Source organism: Aegilops tauschii, chromosome 3, assembly GCF_002575655.3.
Source record: "Aegilops tauschii subsp. strangulata cultivar AL8/78 chromosome 3, Aet v6.0, whole genome shotgun sequence".
NCBI lineage: Eukaryota > Viridiplantae > Streptophyta > Magnoliopsida > Poales > Poaceae > Aegilops > Aegilops tauschii.
Genome location: NC_053037.3, coordinates 371,023,167 through 371,042,104, shown reverse-complemented (window position 1 = coordinate 371,042,104; position 18,938 = coordinate 371,023,167). Strand labels below are relative to the sequence as shown.

Below are 18,938 nucleotides of genomic sequence, written 5' to 3'. Positions count from 1 at the left end.
GGCGATGACGGCGGCGTACATTCGGCTCGCTCAAGTGCTTGTAGTCGTACAAACCTGAATTTAATTTTTGTTATTTTTAATGTTTTTTACAGGATTGTTATTTTTAATGTTGTTTGTACTACCACGATAGATGACCAATAGATCAGATTTTTTTTAATAAAAAAGCAAAGGCCCTGAGGCGTGAATGAAAACTGAAGAGTGGGAAACGCGCCATCTGCTTCACTGGTAGGCGGCAGCTCCGCGAAAAAGAAAGGAAACCAACATCTATTTCGGCTGCTCCGTGCGTCGTCGATTGGATGCACCAACACACAAGGCGAAAATAAAAAACGAGGCGAGGCGAGGCGGCAGCCAACGACGAGCAGCGGGAAATGTCGGCGCTGCAGAGCTGGCGCAAGGCGTACGGCGCGCTCAAGGACACCACCACCGTCAGCCTCGCCAGCCTCAACTCCGACTTCAAGGTTCCCCCCTCCTCGCCGTCTCCGGGCGCCAAGTTCGCTCGGTTCTCTTCTCCCCCATTCCCCCAACCGTCCGAGGCGAGGGGTTCAGTTGCTGCGCGCACGCGCTTTGGATCTGTGGTTCGTACTCCATCAAGATTCATTTTTTGCCATTTGCCTAGGATCTGGATGTGGCGATCGTGAAGGCCACGAACCATGTGGAGTGCCCGCCCAAGGATCGCCACCTGCGCAGTACGTCGATTGGTTCTCGCACCCCGAGCCCTCCTTATATTTCTCGCTCAATCTTATCCAGTGTGTGCTGGGTTGTGCAGTGGGGGAGAGGGTGCCGTAGTCTGTCCCAAGTCTCGGTTTGGTTTGGTGTTTGATCAGTTGGTGGTGGTGTTGCAGAGATTGTGGCGGCTTCGTCCATGGCCAGGCCCCAAGCGGACGTCGCCTACTGCATCCACGCGCTTGCCCGCCGCCTCACCAAGACCCGGAGTTGGATCGTAAGCACTGCGCACTGGCTTCTCCCGTGAAATCTCTCCATTCATTTGCTAAAAAAATTTAATACTTCAATGGATAACCATGAGGCCTTTCGACCTGCGTTTTCCGTACTTCTGCTGGTTAACTGTTGCACCGTTACTGAATTTTGTGCAGTATCCCCAATGTGATCAGTCAGTAATCAATCTGTCCAACTGCTGCCTGTTGAGCCTAAATTGGACGTAGTTTGGTGCACTGCACTGACTTTGTTATCCAAGGCAATATAAATACGGGTTTATTCTCGGATCGATACATCACTTGTTTGAATTTGGCATTGAGAATACCATCATGTTGCTACGTATGACCTTCAGTGCGAGCCCAGTTTGTACTGACGGTTGATTGCTGATATTGGTTCATTTGGAACCTAAAACCACAAGTGTGGTCAACAACTGTGCAATTTGGTCAGAGAACGACTTTACACAGTATGGTTTATATAGTCGAGCTGGAAATTACAGTATCTGGTTTTGGTTATTTGTGACTTACTTTGTTTCCGTTTCTTCTTCGTATTGCATTGCATATACATTGCCAATTTCCCAGCACAAAAAGATGAACATACATGAAAATGTCCAAAACTGTTTGTGCCATCAGAAGTCAAAACAACGGGGATCAATGGTCCGATTCCGATAGTTGTGCTGATGTCTGAAATTCCAATTCAAATCGCCAATCTTCATTGCACTACAATGTGCCAATGAAATTCGCTAACATGGTATCTGGCATGAACAGTACACAGCTGAAATAGCTTATACCTTGGAGCTTTGAGTTGCTGAGTTCAAACCTAACATGCGCATATAATTCATTAAAATTCCCTGTCTTCTTAGTTTCTGCATTTTCTTGGATTAGCTTTCATATTCTCAATCCAGTGATGTTATAGTATCATCTTGAGTGCTTATGCCGGAATATTTCTTATTTACTAACTTGATAGGTGAAGAACATTTTGAAGAGGAATCATGTTCAGCCAATCATGCTTTGCTCTGCTCGTTTTTTCTTCTTGCAATTACCTTAACAGGAATAACCTCATAGTTTTTTGAGTTCTCAAAAATTGTTATCTAGTACTCCCTTCGTAAACTAATATAAGAGCGTTTAGATCACTACATTAGTAATCTAAACGCTCTTATATTAGTTTACAGAGGAAGTAATATCTGTAGTGTTTTACATCTTTTCAGTTAACTTGATAGGTGAAGTCGTTGTCCATCATCGTGGGAGCCAACTAATTTAGCATGCATTTTCATGCACTATGCAGGTTGCACTGAAGACACTTGTGGTGATCCATCGACTCCTCCGGGATGGTGATCCTACATTCCGGGAAGAACTTCTTAATTTTACGCAAAGGGTCCAGATTTTGCAGTTATCTAACTTCAAGGATAACTCCAGTCCTATTGGTCAGTATTTCTATTTCTCTATTTGCAGAATGACATCATGCCTTGTTCAGCTCAACATTCTGCATGCTAAATTTCCTTTCTAATATTGATTTATATATCCAGCTTGGGACTATTCTTCATGGGTTCGAACATATGGTTTATTTTTGGAGGAAAGACTGCAATGCTTCAGGATCTTGAAGTATGATATTGAAGCTGAGCGTTTGCCCAAGCAAGGTCAAGGGACTGAAAAGGTTTGAGCATTTGCATTCTCATAATAAAAATCAGCTTTCAGAGTCATGACTAAATTGGAAAAGTTATACAATTTTTGCCAATTATTATCTGGTGATTATCTTGCTGGTGCTGCTTTAATTTATCATTAGACTAATTTTCAGGCACACAGTCAAACCAGAGAATTAGATTCTCAGGCCTTGCTGGAGCAGATGCCGGCACTTCAGCAGTTACTATATCGACTTATTGGATGCCAGGTGATTCTCTATTATACCTACCATCCACTACTCTGCACTAGTTGAAAAATGAATATTTTGGATAATCCGTTTCCCCCTCAGTATTTTTATGGACAGAACATGACATGCCTTTTCCTTTTCTGATGCAGCCAGAAGGAGCTGCGAATACCAATTATTTGGTGCAATATGCTCTAGCCCTTGTAAGATTTATTGTTTAGTGATCACTTTTTTCCTTTTCTTACTCAATCTGAAAAACCATATTTCATTTGACCGTGCAACTGTACTTTCGTGAACCTCTTTAGTTGCCTTGGCAATTAATAGTTTCTCTGAACAGAGAATAATGTGTGCCGGTGGTGTTATGGTGGATCATTTCTTTTCCTTCCATATATATTTTCTGTAAAACAAAATTTATGCAGTAACATAACATGTTCTATTTCTTCTCTAACATTTTAATTGTTTGTTATTTCTAGTATCTCCTCTGATTTTAAATACAAGGCCACTATCAAACACAATTTACATCTATACAAGGCCACTATCTCTTCCCGAGAAGAATTTATTAGATTTTTGCCTTGTACGATGGTGCTTATAGAGAAAGAGGCATCACATGCAACATATTTAATTAGCTCGGAACACGAGAGGTTTTCCACACAATTAATCGTGTTATTTTTTAGTTGGCTTTGTTTTCTTGGTATATGAAAAATGGGATAGTGGCCTTGTATACAAAAGTGGAGGGAGTAATATTACAATCAGCTAGCCGATTCCTTGGCACATTCACAGAAATTTCCGCTTGCCGAGTTGTTGATTTAATTACACCCCATCTCCTATCCTACGTAAAAGGAATTTTGTTCCTTTTATGAAAAGTAATCACAACTTCACATCTGTTCTTTGATTACTTTAATTCTGCACACCTTGTAAAATGAGGGAAAACATTCTGTTCACATAGGCAACATGAATGGGCAAATGGCTCCTGTATTTTCTCGGAAACATGCCCCATTAGTTCATTTAGTTGTTAACTTGGTAATTTGAGTGGATGCCTTCATTTCCCGCAGGTCCTTAAAGAAAGCTTCAAAATTTATTGCGCAATAAACGATGGAATTATCAACCTTGTTGATAAGGTAAATTATTTTTCAAAGTGATAGCATCATTTTTCTTGCCGTGACAAGTTATGTGCAATTTTTTTCATTCTTTTTGCTGAACAACTATATAGTTTTTTGAGATGCCAAGGCATGATGCACTTAAAGCCCTTGAAATATACAGGAGGGCTGGCCAACAGGTAAATCTGTAGGGTGATCGTGTAAAATTTATCTTACATCTTAGATGATCAAGATGATAGCAATTGCCTGTGATTATTTTGGTATTTTTACCGAACAACTTTACTTGGATGCTTCAGGCTGGAAACCTATCTGATTTCTACGAAAATTGCCGCGGATTAGAACTCGCAAGAAATTTCCAGTTTCCCACTTTGAGGGAGGTGAGGTTTTGTGTTTATGGTGTAAGTTCCCATTGTTTACTATCCGGTATATCACTGTGCTCACTTCAATTTTATTTGTTCTCAGCCACCACAGACATTCCTTTCAACCATGGAAGAGTACGTGAAGGAGGCTCCACGTATGGTTCCAATTAAAGACCCCTTGGTTAGTTAAAATCTACCTATTTCAGTCTAGACAACAATCTTGTTAACTTGTCCATTCTTCTTTCACTGCTATAGTGATAGAAACATGTATTTTTGTTACCATCCACGTGACACTGTTAGCAATTTTAATAGGTTCTGTAATGGTCATTATGAAAGCACATGTAGACATTTTTTCCCTTAACAATGTATTGATGGCTAGAATTTATTCTTACACTTGCGTAATTCTTATTTTATCAGGAGTTTCCTGAGAGGCTTCTTCTTACGTACAAACCGGAAGAATCAGAAGTAGTTCCTGAGCCTGTTCCTGTTCAGGAGGAAGTTCCGCAAATGGAAGAACCTGCTCCAGTACCATCTTTAACTGAAGTAGCTTCATCTCCTCCCAACACCAAGGTTGCAGATACTGGTGATTTACTGGTAAGCAGAACAGATCATTTGCTGAATTTTACACCAGTGCATTTTTTCACAATCTAATGTCATGTCTGCTCCTAGGGATTAAGTGATCCGAACCCTAGTGTATCGGCAATAGAGGAAAGCAATGCTTTGGCCTTGGCTATTGCTCCGACAGGTAATTAGTCAGCATTCGATTCATAGTAATGTCTGGCATGAATCTGATATTAGGCAATTCTGAAGATTATCTGCATAAATGCAACAGGTGTTAATACTTCAACAACTAGCACAGCTACAATGCAAGATATAGGATTTGATCCAACCGGATGGGAACTTGCTCTTGTCACAACCTCGAGTAGCAACACCAATTCACTGGCTGTGGATAGTAATTTGGTTGGTGTCTTTATCCTTTCTCTGAGTATATTTTACCTTGCTGTTGGTTGCTTCTATGTTCAAATCTGAATCTGGAACCTGCTAGGCTTCTATGCGTCTGCTACTGATTTCCTGCAAGCTTGTGACAGTTTGGGTCCGAGTGGGGCTGTAAATTGTAACCATAGCAGTTTTCTGGTGTCCGCAAGCTTTTCACAGTTTTGGGCTGGCTGAAAATACTCAGTTGATGACTGGCTGAAAATCAGCATGTGCCTAGTTGATGACTGGCTGAAAATCAGCATGTGCCTAGTTGATTGTACTTGAATACCTGGAGCAGTGGCTACTTACGACCTATTGTACCAAAATGCATTCACATGAAAACAAATGCATTTATACGAAGGAATAATTTTTTTAGATAATATATGAACAAATAGTTGAAATTATAATTCGTACACATTCCTTCATAATTACCTAATGGCTTTCATGGAGTGTCAGGCGTGCCTGGTGTTACAAAGCTAGCCTAACTCATTCAATACCTGCAATCATTCACTGCCTCGTCATAATAGTGTTCAGGTTCACAACTTTAGGTAAGCACGCAAGTTTTTCGACACCTGAACCTTTTGGAGGTATAAATTGCCGCCTCAATATTTCAGGCCAGCTGCAACCACTTCTCAGCTACCCAAATGCATCTGCAAATAAAAATTGATGATAAGAATTAGCAGCCAGATGATGCGTGGAAAGCTATAGATTTCTTCCACTGATTGTATTTTTCTGTCATCAAAATTGTAATGTCTTTCTTTAATTATCTATGTGTATCCGTCTGATTGTCAAATTTGTCACTCTTATTCCTGCTTACAGGGCGGTGGATTCGACAAACTCACATTGGACAGCTTGTACGACGATGGAACCTACAGGCAGATGCAGCAACAGTTGCCATACGGTTCAGTACCTCACAATCCCTTCATGGCGAGTGACCCATTCGCGGTGTCGAATCAAGTAGCTTCCCCGCCATCGGTTCAAATGGCCGCCATGGCACAGCAGCCCCAGCAGATGCAACCAAATCCCTTCGGACCACCGTCACACCCACAGCCTGTGCCAAACCCATTCCTCGATGCCGGCTTCGGCCCTTTCCCGGCAGCAAATGGAAATGGAATGCACGCACAGGCCAACCCGTTCGGAACCGCCCAACTCCTATAGCTTCACACCATACAGTCACAGTTACATACACGTTGCGCAATGCCAACCCAGATTCCAGAGCTACATACTGCGTGTTGAGAAGTTCAATCTCCTTGCGTCACAAATGTCAATGCCAGCTTTGTCCCGCCATATCTCGGGCGTTGGCTGCTTGATCAATTCTTGTATAGCCTGTGCTTATTAAATTTTGGTGTATATTTTTTCACCGCTTTGACGGTTATGGAAGACCCTCTTTGTAAAGGATTTCGTTATTGCTGATGCAGCATCACATGCCAATGAAAACGTATATGGGGATACAGGAAACACAGAGGTCACAGTTCACACGAGTTCTTGATCCCCACTCCCCAGCCAATTGATTTTTTTTTCTGCCAAGTGTTTGTTTTTCTTCACCCGCAAAAGAAGAGAAGTGTTTTTCTTTTTAACCTTAAGACAAGTGTTTGTTCTATGAGAGGAAACATCCTTAACTTCTCGTTTAATCTGCTCATTTATTGGAGCATCACAATTCGGACAAACGTTCACTGTTTGAGACGGGTTATATGTGACAGGGAGTGAATGATTGTGCTTATTCCAAAGGTGGATGACCCCAAACGTCTTACCGAGCTCAGACCTATTAGCCTCTGCGATGTTATCTACAAAGTGGTCGCTAGATGTTATCTACAAAGTGGTCGCTAAATGCATGGTAAATCGGCTTCGGCCTCTGCTTGACGGCATTATTTTTCCTAACCAGAGTGCTTTCATCCTTGCCAGGTTAATTATAGATAATGCTTTCATCACTTTTGAATGCATTCACACTATTAAACAAGAGAAAGTTCCAGATGGGAGCTAATGTGCATACAAATTGGATTTATCGAAAGCTTATTAATGGTGGATTGAAAATTCTTGGAGTGAGTGATGCAACAGATGGGTTGAATGCTCAAATTTGGAACGTTGAATGCTCGAGCTGCCCTTGGTCAAAGAGATGATGTGATCGCAAGCATCCTTAGCATTCACAACCGGACGAATGTGAGGGAGTTGATTGGGCGGCAAGGATTGTTGAAGGATGAACAAGGAGGATGTGTTGAGTTGTTTATCCACTTCTTTTGACGACGAATTTCTTGGATCATATGGGTGATGTCCTTCGATGATTCCTCACAACTGGCTCGGGCGGTTTGCTTTATAATATAAAGCGGGGCGAAAGCCTTTTTCGGTAACTGCTAATAAAAGACTTCATTTAAAAAACCAATTAGCAAAGTTAGATGTATCACGTTGAGGAGAAGTGCCAAGATTCGTGAGATGAGGCGAGGGAACCGGATCACCATAGACCGGAGGTGAAGGCACCTTGGTGTGAGCACCCGACCCATTTTTTCCTTAGGAAGGATTGGGCTCCACGCCACTAGTCATCCCCTTGGAGGAGTTGACATCCGCATCCAAGGAGGTAGCATCAACTACCTTCTCGAAAATGGTGGTGATGATGGCGGTAGACAATCCTAGAAGGAATTTATCGAACATGACTTGCACTTTGTCCACCATGGTCGTGTTAAATGTCTCAAGAGCGGCATTTAGCTCGGCCCCGGTGATTGTAGTGCCATCCACAATGGGGCTACAACTTGTTCCTCACCCACATCGTCGTCGGCCATACTCTTTAGGCGGTAAAGCCGTTATAAAGAGACGAGGCTCTGATACCAATGGAAAAGATCGGTATGGTCGACTAGAGGGGGGTGATTAGGTGACTAACAATTTTTAGCTTATTTTGCAAGTTTTAGGACAAGCTCAACAACAAGTGCAAGCTAGAGAGTAAACACAATATAGCAAGCTTGCACAACAAAAGTAAAGGATAGAAATAACCGCAAGTGGAGACGAGGATGTGTTGCCGAAGGTTCCTCATTTGAGGGAGTACGTATTCGTTGGAGGGGAGTGGAGTCATGATGCACCCCAAGCGCCACAATGGCTCACCCTATTTTCCTCACGCCCTCGCACGATGCAAGGTGTCGTGAATCCACTAGTGGTGCCGCCGAAAGCGGCAACCAGAACCTTCAAAAACAAAGTTGAGGCTCTTTCCACAACTTAATTGGAGGCTTTCAACACCACCACAGAGCTTCACCACAATGGAATATGGCTCCGAGGTGAGCTCTTCCGTCAATGTTGCCCAAACACTCTAGAGTAACAAGATCCACAATATAATGTAGGGGGAATCAAATTTCCTTTGGTGAAAGTGGAGATCCAAGTCTCATCTCTCAATGCCTAACAAATCAACAAGTTTGGTTGGCTAGAAACGGAGATCAGCAAGCATAAGCTCCATGCATTAATGGAAGGAGAGATGGAGGCAAGAGGTAGGTGAGAGGAGGAATAACCTCCTCAAATAATCCCCACCAAATCCAACCGTTACTCACATAATACACAGGGCGGTACAACCGCTCCGGAGAGCTGTACAACCGCCCCAAGCCCCAAATGGCAGTCTGCCTAGCCTGAGCAGTACAATCACACAGGCGAGCGGTACAACCACTCCACGCAGAAAGCGTGGCCCTAGCAACCCAAGAAGGACAACCGCTCCCGTGCCGGGTTGTACCGGCTATTTTACAAATAGCGGTACAACCACCAGGCCACCACCAAAGTTTCGCTGCTAAACCCGAGGGGTGCCGGTACAAGGGCCGGTAGTACCGCCTCGAACTGGGAGCGGTACAACCGCACTTGTCCGCGATACAACCGCCTCACGGTACTCTTGATGTTTCCCACTCCACAAGGGACGGTGCAATCGCTTCTACCAGCGGTACAACCGCCTAGCTGAATTTAAGCACAAGTTGAATTGGGGGTTCTCTCCTTGAAAACGAATAGGAAAGCTACTTGTGTGCAATATAGGTTTTGCGTACATGATTTGATTCCACCTATACCTTCCAACACGGACCCCCTCTTAATAGTATGGATTTCCTATGACCAAAGAAATAAAAAAGCATCGAAAATGTTGTCTTTGATATTTTCCTTCGACAGGGGTGACTAACCATCTTGTGCCATAGAGATATGATCGTGTAGCTCAAGCACACGGTTAGTCCGCAAAACTGCGTTGTCACCAACACCAAAACTCTTACGGTGGAACATGCCCTTTAAGTTAGGATGGAAGCTAAGGATTCAGGCATCACGGGATAGGTTCTTTTAGACGAATTAAGTATTTTATTCAAAATTCAAAACGATTGGGACACCGGCAGTGTTACCCTAGCCACACATGGAGACCAATAGAAAGAGAAGAACCTCCTTTGTCTAAAGAGTGGGCTTCAAAATTTGATTCCCTATGTTTGAAACAAAAATCAACAATATCAAAATTCCTATACCAAACTCGACCGGAAGATGCTGCGACATTCTTGATGTTGGTGATGACTTCAAGGCTGTCTGAAGAAATGATCAACTTCTGAAGATTAAGATCCTAGGCCAGCGCAAGACAATAGCAGAGGCACCCAAAGAAAATCCTGACTTGTCTCTACATACTGCGGCTGCCACACCCTTGTCACCCATGCATGGTACATAATCCTTCATCAACGTTAAACTTGAATGCTTCTCCAGCGGCGAGGCTTCCCAAACCCCTCTATATGTCCGGGCGGACGGCTCGGTTATTGACTGATAAAAATAAATCGATCCAGACGGACTCCTCATGACGGTCCTATACGCCCTGACTGACTGACACCCCTCATATCCAGCCCAAATATGAAGCAGATATAGGGTGGCCCGGGTGCATCCGCCACGTCGGACTATCGACGAGGTCTCACGCGAAATCACTTGAAAACCCAACGGTCCGACGAGCGTGTCCTCCGATGGTGTGCAGACGCATTCATGCTGCCACGTGGCACCACGCCGAGGATCGAAGTTCGGCTATTTAAGCTAGACGACGACCCCCAGCCTTAGCCGCATCCATTTCCCACCCTCTTCGTGCGTGCGAACCCTAGCCACATCCACTTACCTCCCTCCCCACCCGCCGACAGCCATGGCCCGACAAAGGATGATGATCTACGCCATGCTCACGCCGGAGCGGCGCCTCTAGTTGCTCGAGGAGATCTGGGCTAGGCGTGAAGCCCGGATTGGAGGAGGAGGAGGAGGAGGTGGCGGAGCAGAACACGCCCGTGGAGGAGGAGGAGGAGGAGGACACCATGGAGGAGGCAGAGTCGGTTGCGGGCTTTGCCATGGAGGATGCCATGGCGGAGTTCGAGTTGGCCCCAGCGGCTATCCTCGACTTCATGTTGTTGGAGGCCGAGGTGGAGGCCAACCGCCTCTTCCTTTGCCAGCGGAGGGCGGTAATCGACAAAATCTTCGCAGAGATAGTCTAACAACGAGCCGGAGTTGCCGCGGGCGGCCATCTACCCAAGCCCGGCACGAAGATCGTTGACATCTCCAACGACGAGTAATATAGGGTAGATAGGATATCTACGTAGTACATAGCTTTTATTTTAGATGATTTATATGGATTTGATATTAACTTTGAGGTAGTTGAATGCAGCGGACGAAATATAAGAGGTGACCGGTTAATGTGTGCGGACACTTTCGGTGCCAAAACCGGCGGATCTCGGGTAGGGGGTCCTGAACTGTGCGTCTAAGGTCGATGGTAACAGGAGACAGGGGACACGATGTTTACCCAGGTTCGGGCCCTCTCTATGGAGGTAATACCCTACTTCCTGCTTGATTGATCTTGATGAATATGAGTATTACAAGAGTTGATCTACCACGAGATCGTAATGGATAAAACCCTAAAAGTCTAGCATGTATGATTATGATTGCCTCTATGGACTAAACCCTCCAGTTTATATAGACACCGGAGGGGACTAGGGTTGTACAAAGTCAGTTACAGAGAAAGGAATCTTCACATCCGAACGCCAAGCTTGGCATCCACGCCAAGGAGAGTCCCATCCGGACACGGGAGAGAGTCTTCTGTCTTATATCTTCACGGCCCATCAGTCCGGCCCATGTCCAACAGGTCGGACGCCCGAGGCCCCCTTAATCCAGGACTCCCTTAGTAGCCCTTGAACCAGGCTTCAATGACGAGGTGTCCGGCGCGCAGATTGTCTTCGGCATTGCAAGGCGGGTTCCTCCTCCGATCACTCCAGTATCCTTCGAATGTGTCCGGCTCTGCAAAACAAGTACCACACACAACCGCAGAGAGTATAATATTTCACGAGTCCAATCCGCTGACAACTTTTGTAGCGTGACATCACGTCCCTGCCCAGTCATTATTTCGAACAGTTTTTAGCCTCCCGCTCCATATTTCGAGATGCGGTTTTATTGGCACGTCTTGTCAAAGCAGAGATCGTGTCCCCTTATTGCGGGATTCTCATCAATACGGGCGTGGGTAATCCAACCGTGCCGCTTACATGGCCCTTGGGGAGTAGGCGGGTTTTAAGGCGAGTGGGGAGGTGCTTGATATTCGCTGCCTTTATAAGGAGATAAGGATTCACCTCTTTCACCCACGCCTTCTCTCTCTCTCTGCCCACCCATTCTCGAGCTCCAGTGCCCAAGTTCTCATGCTTTCCGCCTAAAAAAAGCACTCCGATCATGTCTGGATCTGGAGCGCAGGGCAAGTGGATGGTCTCCTCCGTCAAGGAGAAGGACATCACCAAGCTCCGGGAGGCTGGGTACTTAGCCCAGGAAATCGCCCACCGGCTTCCAGCCCAGGGGCAGATCATCCCCACCTCGGAGCCCCATCCCTCACTTCGTCCGCGGATTGGGATTCCTCTTCACCCATTTGTCCGCGGACTCATGTTCTACTACGGGGTGGATTTCCACGATCTGACCCCCAACTCATTCCTCAACATCTCGGCATTCATTTTTGTGTGCAAGGCCTTCCTCCGCATCCCACCCCACTTCGGATTGTGGCTAAAGATCTTCAATGTGAAGCTGAAGGTGGTGGGTGGCCAACACGCGGAGTGCGGAGGCGCCATGATGAGCAAGATGCCTAATGTCACATGGCCCAAAGGTACCTTCATGGAGACCGTCAAAGGGTGGCAACAATAGTGGTTCTACGTCACAGAGCCTCGCGACGCCACCTGGGCCGCGGCTCCCGAATTCCTGTCCGGAGCCCCGATGCGGCTCACCTCCTGGCTAGAGAAGGGCTTGGACTGGTCTTCGTCAGACGAGCTGACAACGCTTCAAACGTGTATTAGGAGCATGATCGACAAGAACATCAAGCTCGTCAATGTGATCCAGGTGATGTTAGTTCGCCGGATCCTTCCATGCCAAAGCCGGACTTGCCATTTGTGGGAGTTTGATCCGGCCGAGCACCAGACCCTGCAACAGTTCTTCGGAACAACGCACGAAGACATCTGGAAGGTGCTCTTTAAATCCAACGAGACGTGGCCGAAGACAACCGAGGACCGTGGGCACGACCTAGCCCATCCCACTAGTTCGGCAAGTCTTCGCGTTTCAAGGTGTATCCTTTACTTGCTTACTCAAGGAAGTCATCTAAGCTTCCCCATTTGTTTTTTCAGGGCTGGACAAAGAGGGCGGAGCGGATTCAGTGTCCGGCTCCGCTGCCCGAGGAAGCAGCTATCCCGCTCCTGACGAAGATGCTGGTTCCGGCGCCCTACCAGGCGCCGGAGAAGAAAGCCAAGGGGACCAAAGGTGGCCTCCGTCAAAAGAGTACTTCGGACGTGACGTACGAAGACACCGAAACCCACTCCCTTCCCTCCACCGACGACGAGGAAGAGGAGGAAGAAAGCAACCCCTCCCCTGAGGGGGGGAGAAAGAAGAGGACGGCCTCCACACGTTTGGAGGCCGAAGCGTCCAAGAAAGGGAAGGCTTCCCTCGCGGACAACTTCGCGATGGACACCGACAGTAGCTCGGAGTGGCGCCCCCGGGATAAGCCCCTGACCGAATCGTAAGTACTCGAAGGTGCTGACACCCTCGTATGTCCAACTCTTTTACTTCGTAGTTTTAACATGTTGAATCATGCAATGTAGTCTGGCCCACGACAGCTCCCAGCGATCCTCATCGAGGGGTTCGCTGGATTCAAAGGCGACGGACAGCGAGTCGCCGGCGGCGGCTTCCTCTCCCAAGGCCAAGGGCGACGCCGAGGTGCTGTCCCGAAGGACCTTCCCAGGCCAGGGAGAGGTTCAGGAGGCCGTCAGGGTGGCGCCAGAGGGTGACCCCTCGGCTGCCGGACACATGGGGGAGCAAATCCCCATGGAGACTGGCGATGGGGGCCTTATCCAATTTGGCCCCCATCCGGATATCATTCCGGAGTCCAATACGGCTCCGGAATCAGGCAAGCAGGTTCCTTTAAAAGAAGGAGGTGCGCCTGTTCCGCCGGTGTCCTCTGTCCATCCAGAGGCACCAGATAATCTGGTGGAAGCGCTGCAAGGCGCTTCCATTGTTGAGGAACACCGTATCCTTATGGGGATTTGCCTGTTCCGCCGGTGTCCTTTGTCCATCCAGAGGCACCGGATAATCTGGTGGAAGCGCTGCAAGGCGCTTCCATTGTTGAGGAACACCGTATCCTTATGGGTACGGTGGTTGAGAGGGTTCAGTCCGTTAAAAGCGGACTGACCGAAGCCTGCACCAGCCTTCTGACAGGCTTTGAGGTATGTGACACAATTTATGTAAAAAGAATGCCATAGTATAGACAGTAGCCCCTGATACTCTGTCCGGTGTTCGGAAAGAAAAGCCAGACTAAGGATCAAATGATTTCTGCAGGAGACTAACCATACATGTCTATGTGAAATAAGCAGGCGTCGTTGCTGGCTGTGACCTCTCATGCTGCCGAAGTCTCCGGACTGAAGCAGAGGCTGGAGCGGGCCGAGGAGGAGCTCGGCCAAGCAAGAAGGCAGCTGGAGGATAAGCAAGGTATGTAATGACCCTTTGTAGATCCAGAAAGGATAAATAATTTGTGCTAATCATAGTGACATGACGTTTGTTAGGAGCGGCGACCGAGGTGAAGACGCTCAAGAAGGCGCTGGCCTAGGCCAAAAAGAAAGCGGCAAAGGAGCAAGCCGCCCGTGAAAAACACGAGGCCAGGGTTGATGAGGTCCAGCAGGAGCTCCAGGACGCCGTCAAGAAATGCGAGTCCTTGGAGCACAATATTGCGGATCAAGGGACCGAACTCGCCAAAGCTCGCCAAAGCGCACAAGATGCCCGGGTTGAAGCCCAGGGCGCCCTCCAGGAAATCGAAGAGGCCAGGAAAATCGCGGCGGGTAAGGCCTTCATTATGCAGAGCAAATATGTGAAGAAGAGGTATCTCTTACTAACCCGGATTTGGAGTTCTCCAGGAGCGTTTGCGGATTTACCGCGCAGGGTTGCCGACGCTGCGGAGTTCTTTCGAGCCGAAGAGGGGAGCTCGACGGAGAAGCTGTTCTGGTCGCAATACCTTGCACCGGAACATCCGGTGCCCTTTAGCGACCAACTAAAACAGTTGGTCGAACTGCATAGGGTGGCCGAACAAGCCATGGAGGATTTAATAATACGGCTATGGCCTGCCGAAGCCATACCCAGCAGCTACTTCGGGCTCGTGAAGCGGCTGGTCAGTGCCTGCCCCCGGCATGACGTCATCAAGCGGTCAGTTTGCATCGAGGGTGCGCGGGTGGCCTTCGCCTGTGTCAAGGTGCAGTGGGCGAAGATGAACGCCGTCAAACTCGTGACCGAGGGACCGCCCGCTGGTAAGGAGCACCGCACGCCCGAGCGGTATTTTGATGATGTCCTGGAGGGATCTCGCATTGTAGCAGGCCAGTGCTCAAAAGACATTATCTTTGAATGAATACATTCATGCTATCCTGTCCTGTATGGTGAAACAAAGCTGATATGTAATATAATGCTTGTTATTTTTTAAATTTTACCTCCTGTGTGGCCGTTTTTGTTAAATCTGAGAGTTGGCCAATCGTCGGCTTAAGCCCCCACGTAGGTAGTACGGGGGTGTTCGGGATGGAATCTAAACACTCTTGATCCAAAAATTTGGTCCTTGAAGGAGGTGTTTAGCGCAACGAACTAGGCAATCGGACTATGTGGCTTTATCACCCTCACTTAGCCATAGGGGTTTGACAATAAAAATGTAGGTGCAGGCCCTGGTTGGTATCTGTTAATCCGGACTCGGGTGCTGTAGACACCTGATCGGGGAAGCCGATCCATCGCATGAGGCGGAAAAAATCGCGAAAGATGTTGAACCTCCGAATAGCTGACCAGCTCTTGCCACATCATGACAGTCAGTTTTCAGCATTCTCTACTGAGGTGTTTGCTCGGATAAACCAGAAACACAATCGCATTAGTTCTCCCTTTACTACCCTAGCCGATATAGCGGAACGTAAGGTAGTAAGCACAAGAGCCGGGCAACCCAACTATTGACCAAAGACATGATTCGGAGCCAATGCATATAATGCTAAAATTCGGGATGCCGAACTGTACTGTAAAAGTGTTCGGACTTTGTTGCCATAGTATGGAGCGCAGTGAAGCCCCTGGCCAATTTAAAGCGTACCAAGGTGTACGGGTGCAATCGATAACAATAGCGAAAAAATGAAGTAGTAAGCTTAATGCCACGTAAGTTGGGCCGCAGACTTTTTTCATTATAATTTGATTAATACGTCAAAGCGTATTTGTACAAATAGTGCGATAAGCAACCGGGCTATTTAACATGCCTTGATCAAGGGGGGAGCTTGCGTCTGTGCTACATGCCGCCTTGGTGTATCCGTGGGGCCTGTGGAAAAGAAACCTGAAAAGGATAAAAAGAAAAGTGAGAGTATGTGTGTCCAGGGAAGGTCGAGCCGTATTATGGACCACAGTCTGGCTATGCCTCCATCTCTACCCATGGTATTTTTAGTGCGTAGTTATGTACGCGCGATACGTATGCCGCCACTTGGTCAGGACTGAAACGGAGGTCGAATTGCTAGTCTGACTCCTGATGAACCGGACTGTCATGCTGCGTAGTAGTCCGGACTCGTTTGACAGTGTCCGGGAGCTTGGCTGCTGAATTAAAATTCTGCCTTAAAAGGCCGCTCTGTACTTCCACTGCCAGGGCCGCGGTGTGCTCCTCGGTACAGAGGGAGCGCTCCGTGTTTCCATTGACTGTTATGCGCCGCGTGGTCCGGGCATCTTGAGCTTGAGATAAGCATAGTGCGGTACCGCATTGAATCGAGCGAATGCGGTTCGTCCGAGCAGTGCGTGATAGCCACTGCAGAAGGGGACGATATCGAAGATCAACTCTTCGCTTCGGAAGTTGTCCGGGGATCCGAAGACGACCTCCAATGTGATCGAGCCCGTGCAGCGGACCTCTACACCTGGTATAACTCCTTTAAAGGTAGTTTTTGTGGGTTTGATCCTTGATGGATCGATGCCCATTTTGCGCACTGTATCCCGATAGAGCAGGTTGAGGCTGCTGCCACCGTCCATAAGGACTCGCGTGAGGTGGAATCTATCAATTATTGGGTCGAGGACCAGTGCGGCTAAACCGCCATGACGGATACTGGTCGGATGGTCCCTGCGATCGAAGGTGACCGGGCATGACGACCATGGATTGAACTTTGGGGCGACTGGCTCTAACGCATAGACGTCCCTGAGCGCGCGCTTGCGCTCCCTCCTGGGGATATGGGTAGCGTATATCATGTTCACTGTTTTGACCTGAGGGGGAAACTTCTTATGTCCCCCTGTGTTCGGTGGACGGGGTTCCTCGTCTTCGTCCTCGCATTGCGACCCCTTCTCCTTGTTCTCGACATTTAACTTGTCGGCCTGTTTAAAAACCCAACAGCTTCTATTGGTGTGATTGGCTGGTTTATCGGGGGTGCCGTGTATCTGGCATGGACGATCGAGTATGCGGTCCAAACTGGATGAGCTCGGGTTGTTCCTTTTGAATGGCTTCTTCCGCTGGCCAGACTTGGAGCCACTGAATCCGGCGTTGACCGCCGTGTCATCGGTATTGTTACCGTTGCTTTGACGCTTGTGTCTGTTGCGTCGGGGCTTGCCGTTGCTATTTCTGGCTTCAGAGGTGCCAGGTTCGCTTGCATTATTATTGCTACGGGCTAGCCAGCTATCTCCGCCCACGCAAAAGCGGGTCATGAGCACCGTGAGGGCTACTATGGACTTCGGCTATTCCTTGCCGAGGTGTCGGGCGAGCCATCGTTGTGGATGCTGTGTTTAAAGGCCGCTAGGGCTTCAGCATCCGGACAATCGATGATCTGGTTCTTTTTAGTTAAGAACCTAGTCCAGAATTTCCTGGCTGACCCTACGGGCTATTGGACTATGTGACTTAGGTCATCGGCATCCGGAGGTCGGACGTATGTACCTTGGAAGTTATCGCAGAAGTCGTCTTCCAGGTCCTCCCAGCTGCCAATGGAGTTTTCGGGCAGGCTGTTCAACCAGTGCCGAGCTGGTCCCTTGAGTTTTAGTGGGAGGTATTGTTGGGGAACGTAGTAATTTCAAAAAAATTCCTACACACACGCAAGATCATGGTGATGCATAGCAACGAGAGGGGAGAGTGTTGACCACGTACCCTCGTAGACCAAAAGCGGAAGCGTTATGACAACGCGGTTGATGTAGTCGTACGTCTTCACGATCGACCGATCCTAGTACCAAACGTACGGCACCTCCGCGATCTGCACACGTTCAGCTCGGTGACGTCCCGCGAACTCACGATCCAGTAGAGCTTCGAGGGAGAGCTTCGTCAGCACGACGGCGTGATGACGGTGATGATGAAGCCACCGGCGCAAGGCTTCACCTAAGCACTACGACGATATGACCGAGGTGGATTATGGTGGAGGGGGGCACCGCACACGGCTTGGAACAATCAACTTGTGTGTCTTAGGGTGCCCCCTGCCCCCGTATATAAAGGAGCAAGGGGGAGGCCGGCCGGCCCTTGGTGCGCCCAAGGAGAGGAGGAATCCTCCTCCTAGTAGGAGTAGGATTCATCCGTTCCTAGTCCTACTAGGAAGGAGGAAGGGGGAAGGAAAGAGAGGGAGAGGGACAGAGGGGCCGCGCCCCCTCCCCTAGTCCAATTCGGACTCCCCTTGGGGGGGCGCCACCTCCTGGGCTGCTGCCCTCTCTCTCCCCTAAGGCCCACTAAGGCCCAATAGTTCCCCCGGGGTTTCCGATAACCCCCTGGCACTCCGATAAATATCCGGTGACCCCCGGAACTCATCCGGTGTCCGAATATAGTCGTCCAATATATCAATCTTTATGTCTAGACCATTTCGAGACTCCTCGTCATGTCCGTGATCACATCTGGGACTCCGAACTATCTTCGGTACATCAAAACACATAAACTCAAAATACCGATCGTTATCGAACGTTAAGCGTGCGGACCCTACGGGTTCGAGAACTATGTAGACATGACCGAGGCACGTCTCCGGTCAATAACCCATAGCGGAACCTGGATGCTCATATTGGCTCCTACATATTCTACGAAGATCTTTATCGGTCAAACCGCATAACAACATACGTTGTTCCCTTTGTCATCGGTATGTCACTTGCCCGAGATTCGATCGTCGGTATCTATATACCTAGTTCAATCTCGTTACCGGCAAGTCTCTTTACTCGTTCCATAATGTATCATCCCGCAACTAACTCATTAGTCACATTGCTTGCAAGGCTTATAGTGATGTGCATTACTGAGAGGGCCCAGAGATACCTCTTC

The 18,938-nt window shown here is 47.9% G+C and overlaps 1 protein-coding gene across 1 annotated transcript; it reads left to right on the top strand.

The window, feature by feature from the left end:
• Positions 1–238: 238 nt before the first annotated feature.
• Positions 239–6,682, top strand: LOC109755061 (putative clathrin assembly protein At2g01600). The gene is made up of 15 exons (XM_020313945.4): positions 239–458; positions 617–686; positions 843–940; positions 2,215–2,353; positions 2,456–2,583; positions 2,725–2,817; positions 2,946–2,996; positions 3,846–3,911; positions 4,004–4,069; positions 4,187–4,267; positions 4,353–4,430; positions 4,667–4,843; positions 4,919–4,994; positions 5,082–5,209; positions 6,044–6,682. Exons 1-15 carry the CDS (start codon positions 369–371, stop codon positions 6,380–6,382), a joined length of 1,680 nt encoding a protein of 559 aa, XP_020169534.1. The 5' UTR covers positions 239–368; the 3' UTR covers positions 6,383–6,682.
• Positions 6,683–18,938: the final 12,256 nt, after the last annotated feature.

Bases quoted from the DNA above. Each gene is read 5' to 3' on its own strand.
- LOC109755061 (XM_020313945.4), top strand. From the start codon at position 369: ATGTCGGCGCTGCAGAGCTGGCGCAAGGCGTACGGCGCGCTCAAGGAC. The intron at 941-2,214 runs GTAAGCACTGCG...TGCACTATGCAG, and splicing joins CCAAGACCCGGAGTTGGATC to GTTGCACTGAAGACACTTGT. The intron at 2,354-2,455 runs GTCAGTATTTCT...TTATATATCCAG, and splicing joins GGATAACTCCAGTCCTATTG to CTTGGGACTATTCTTCATGG.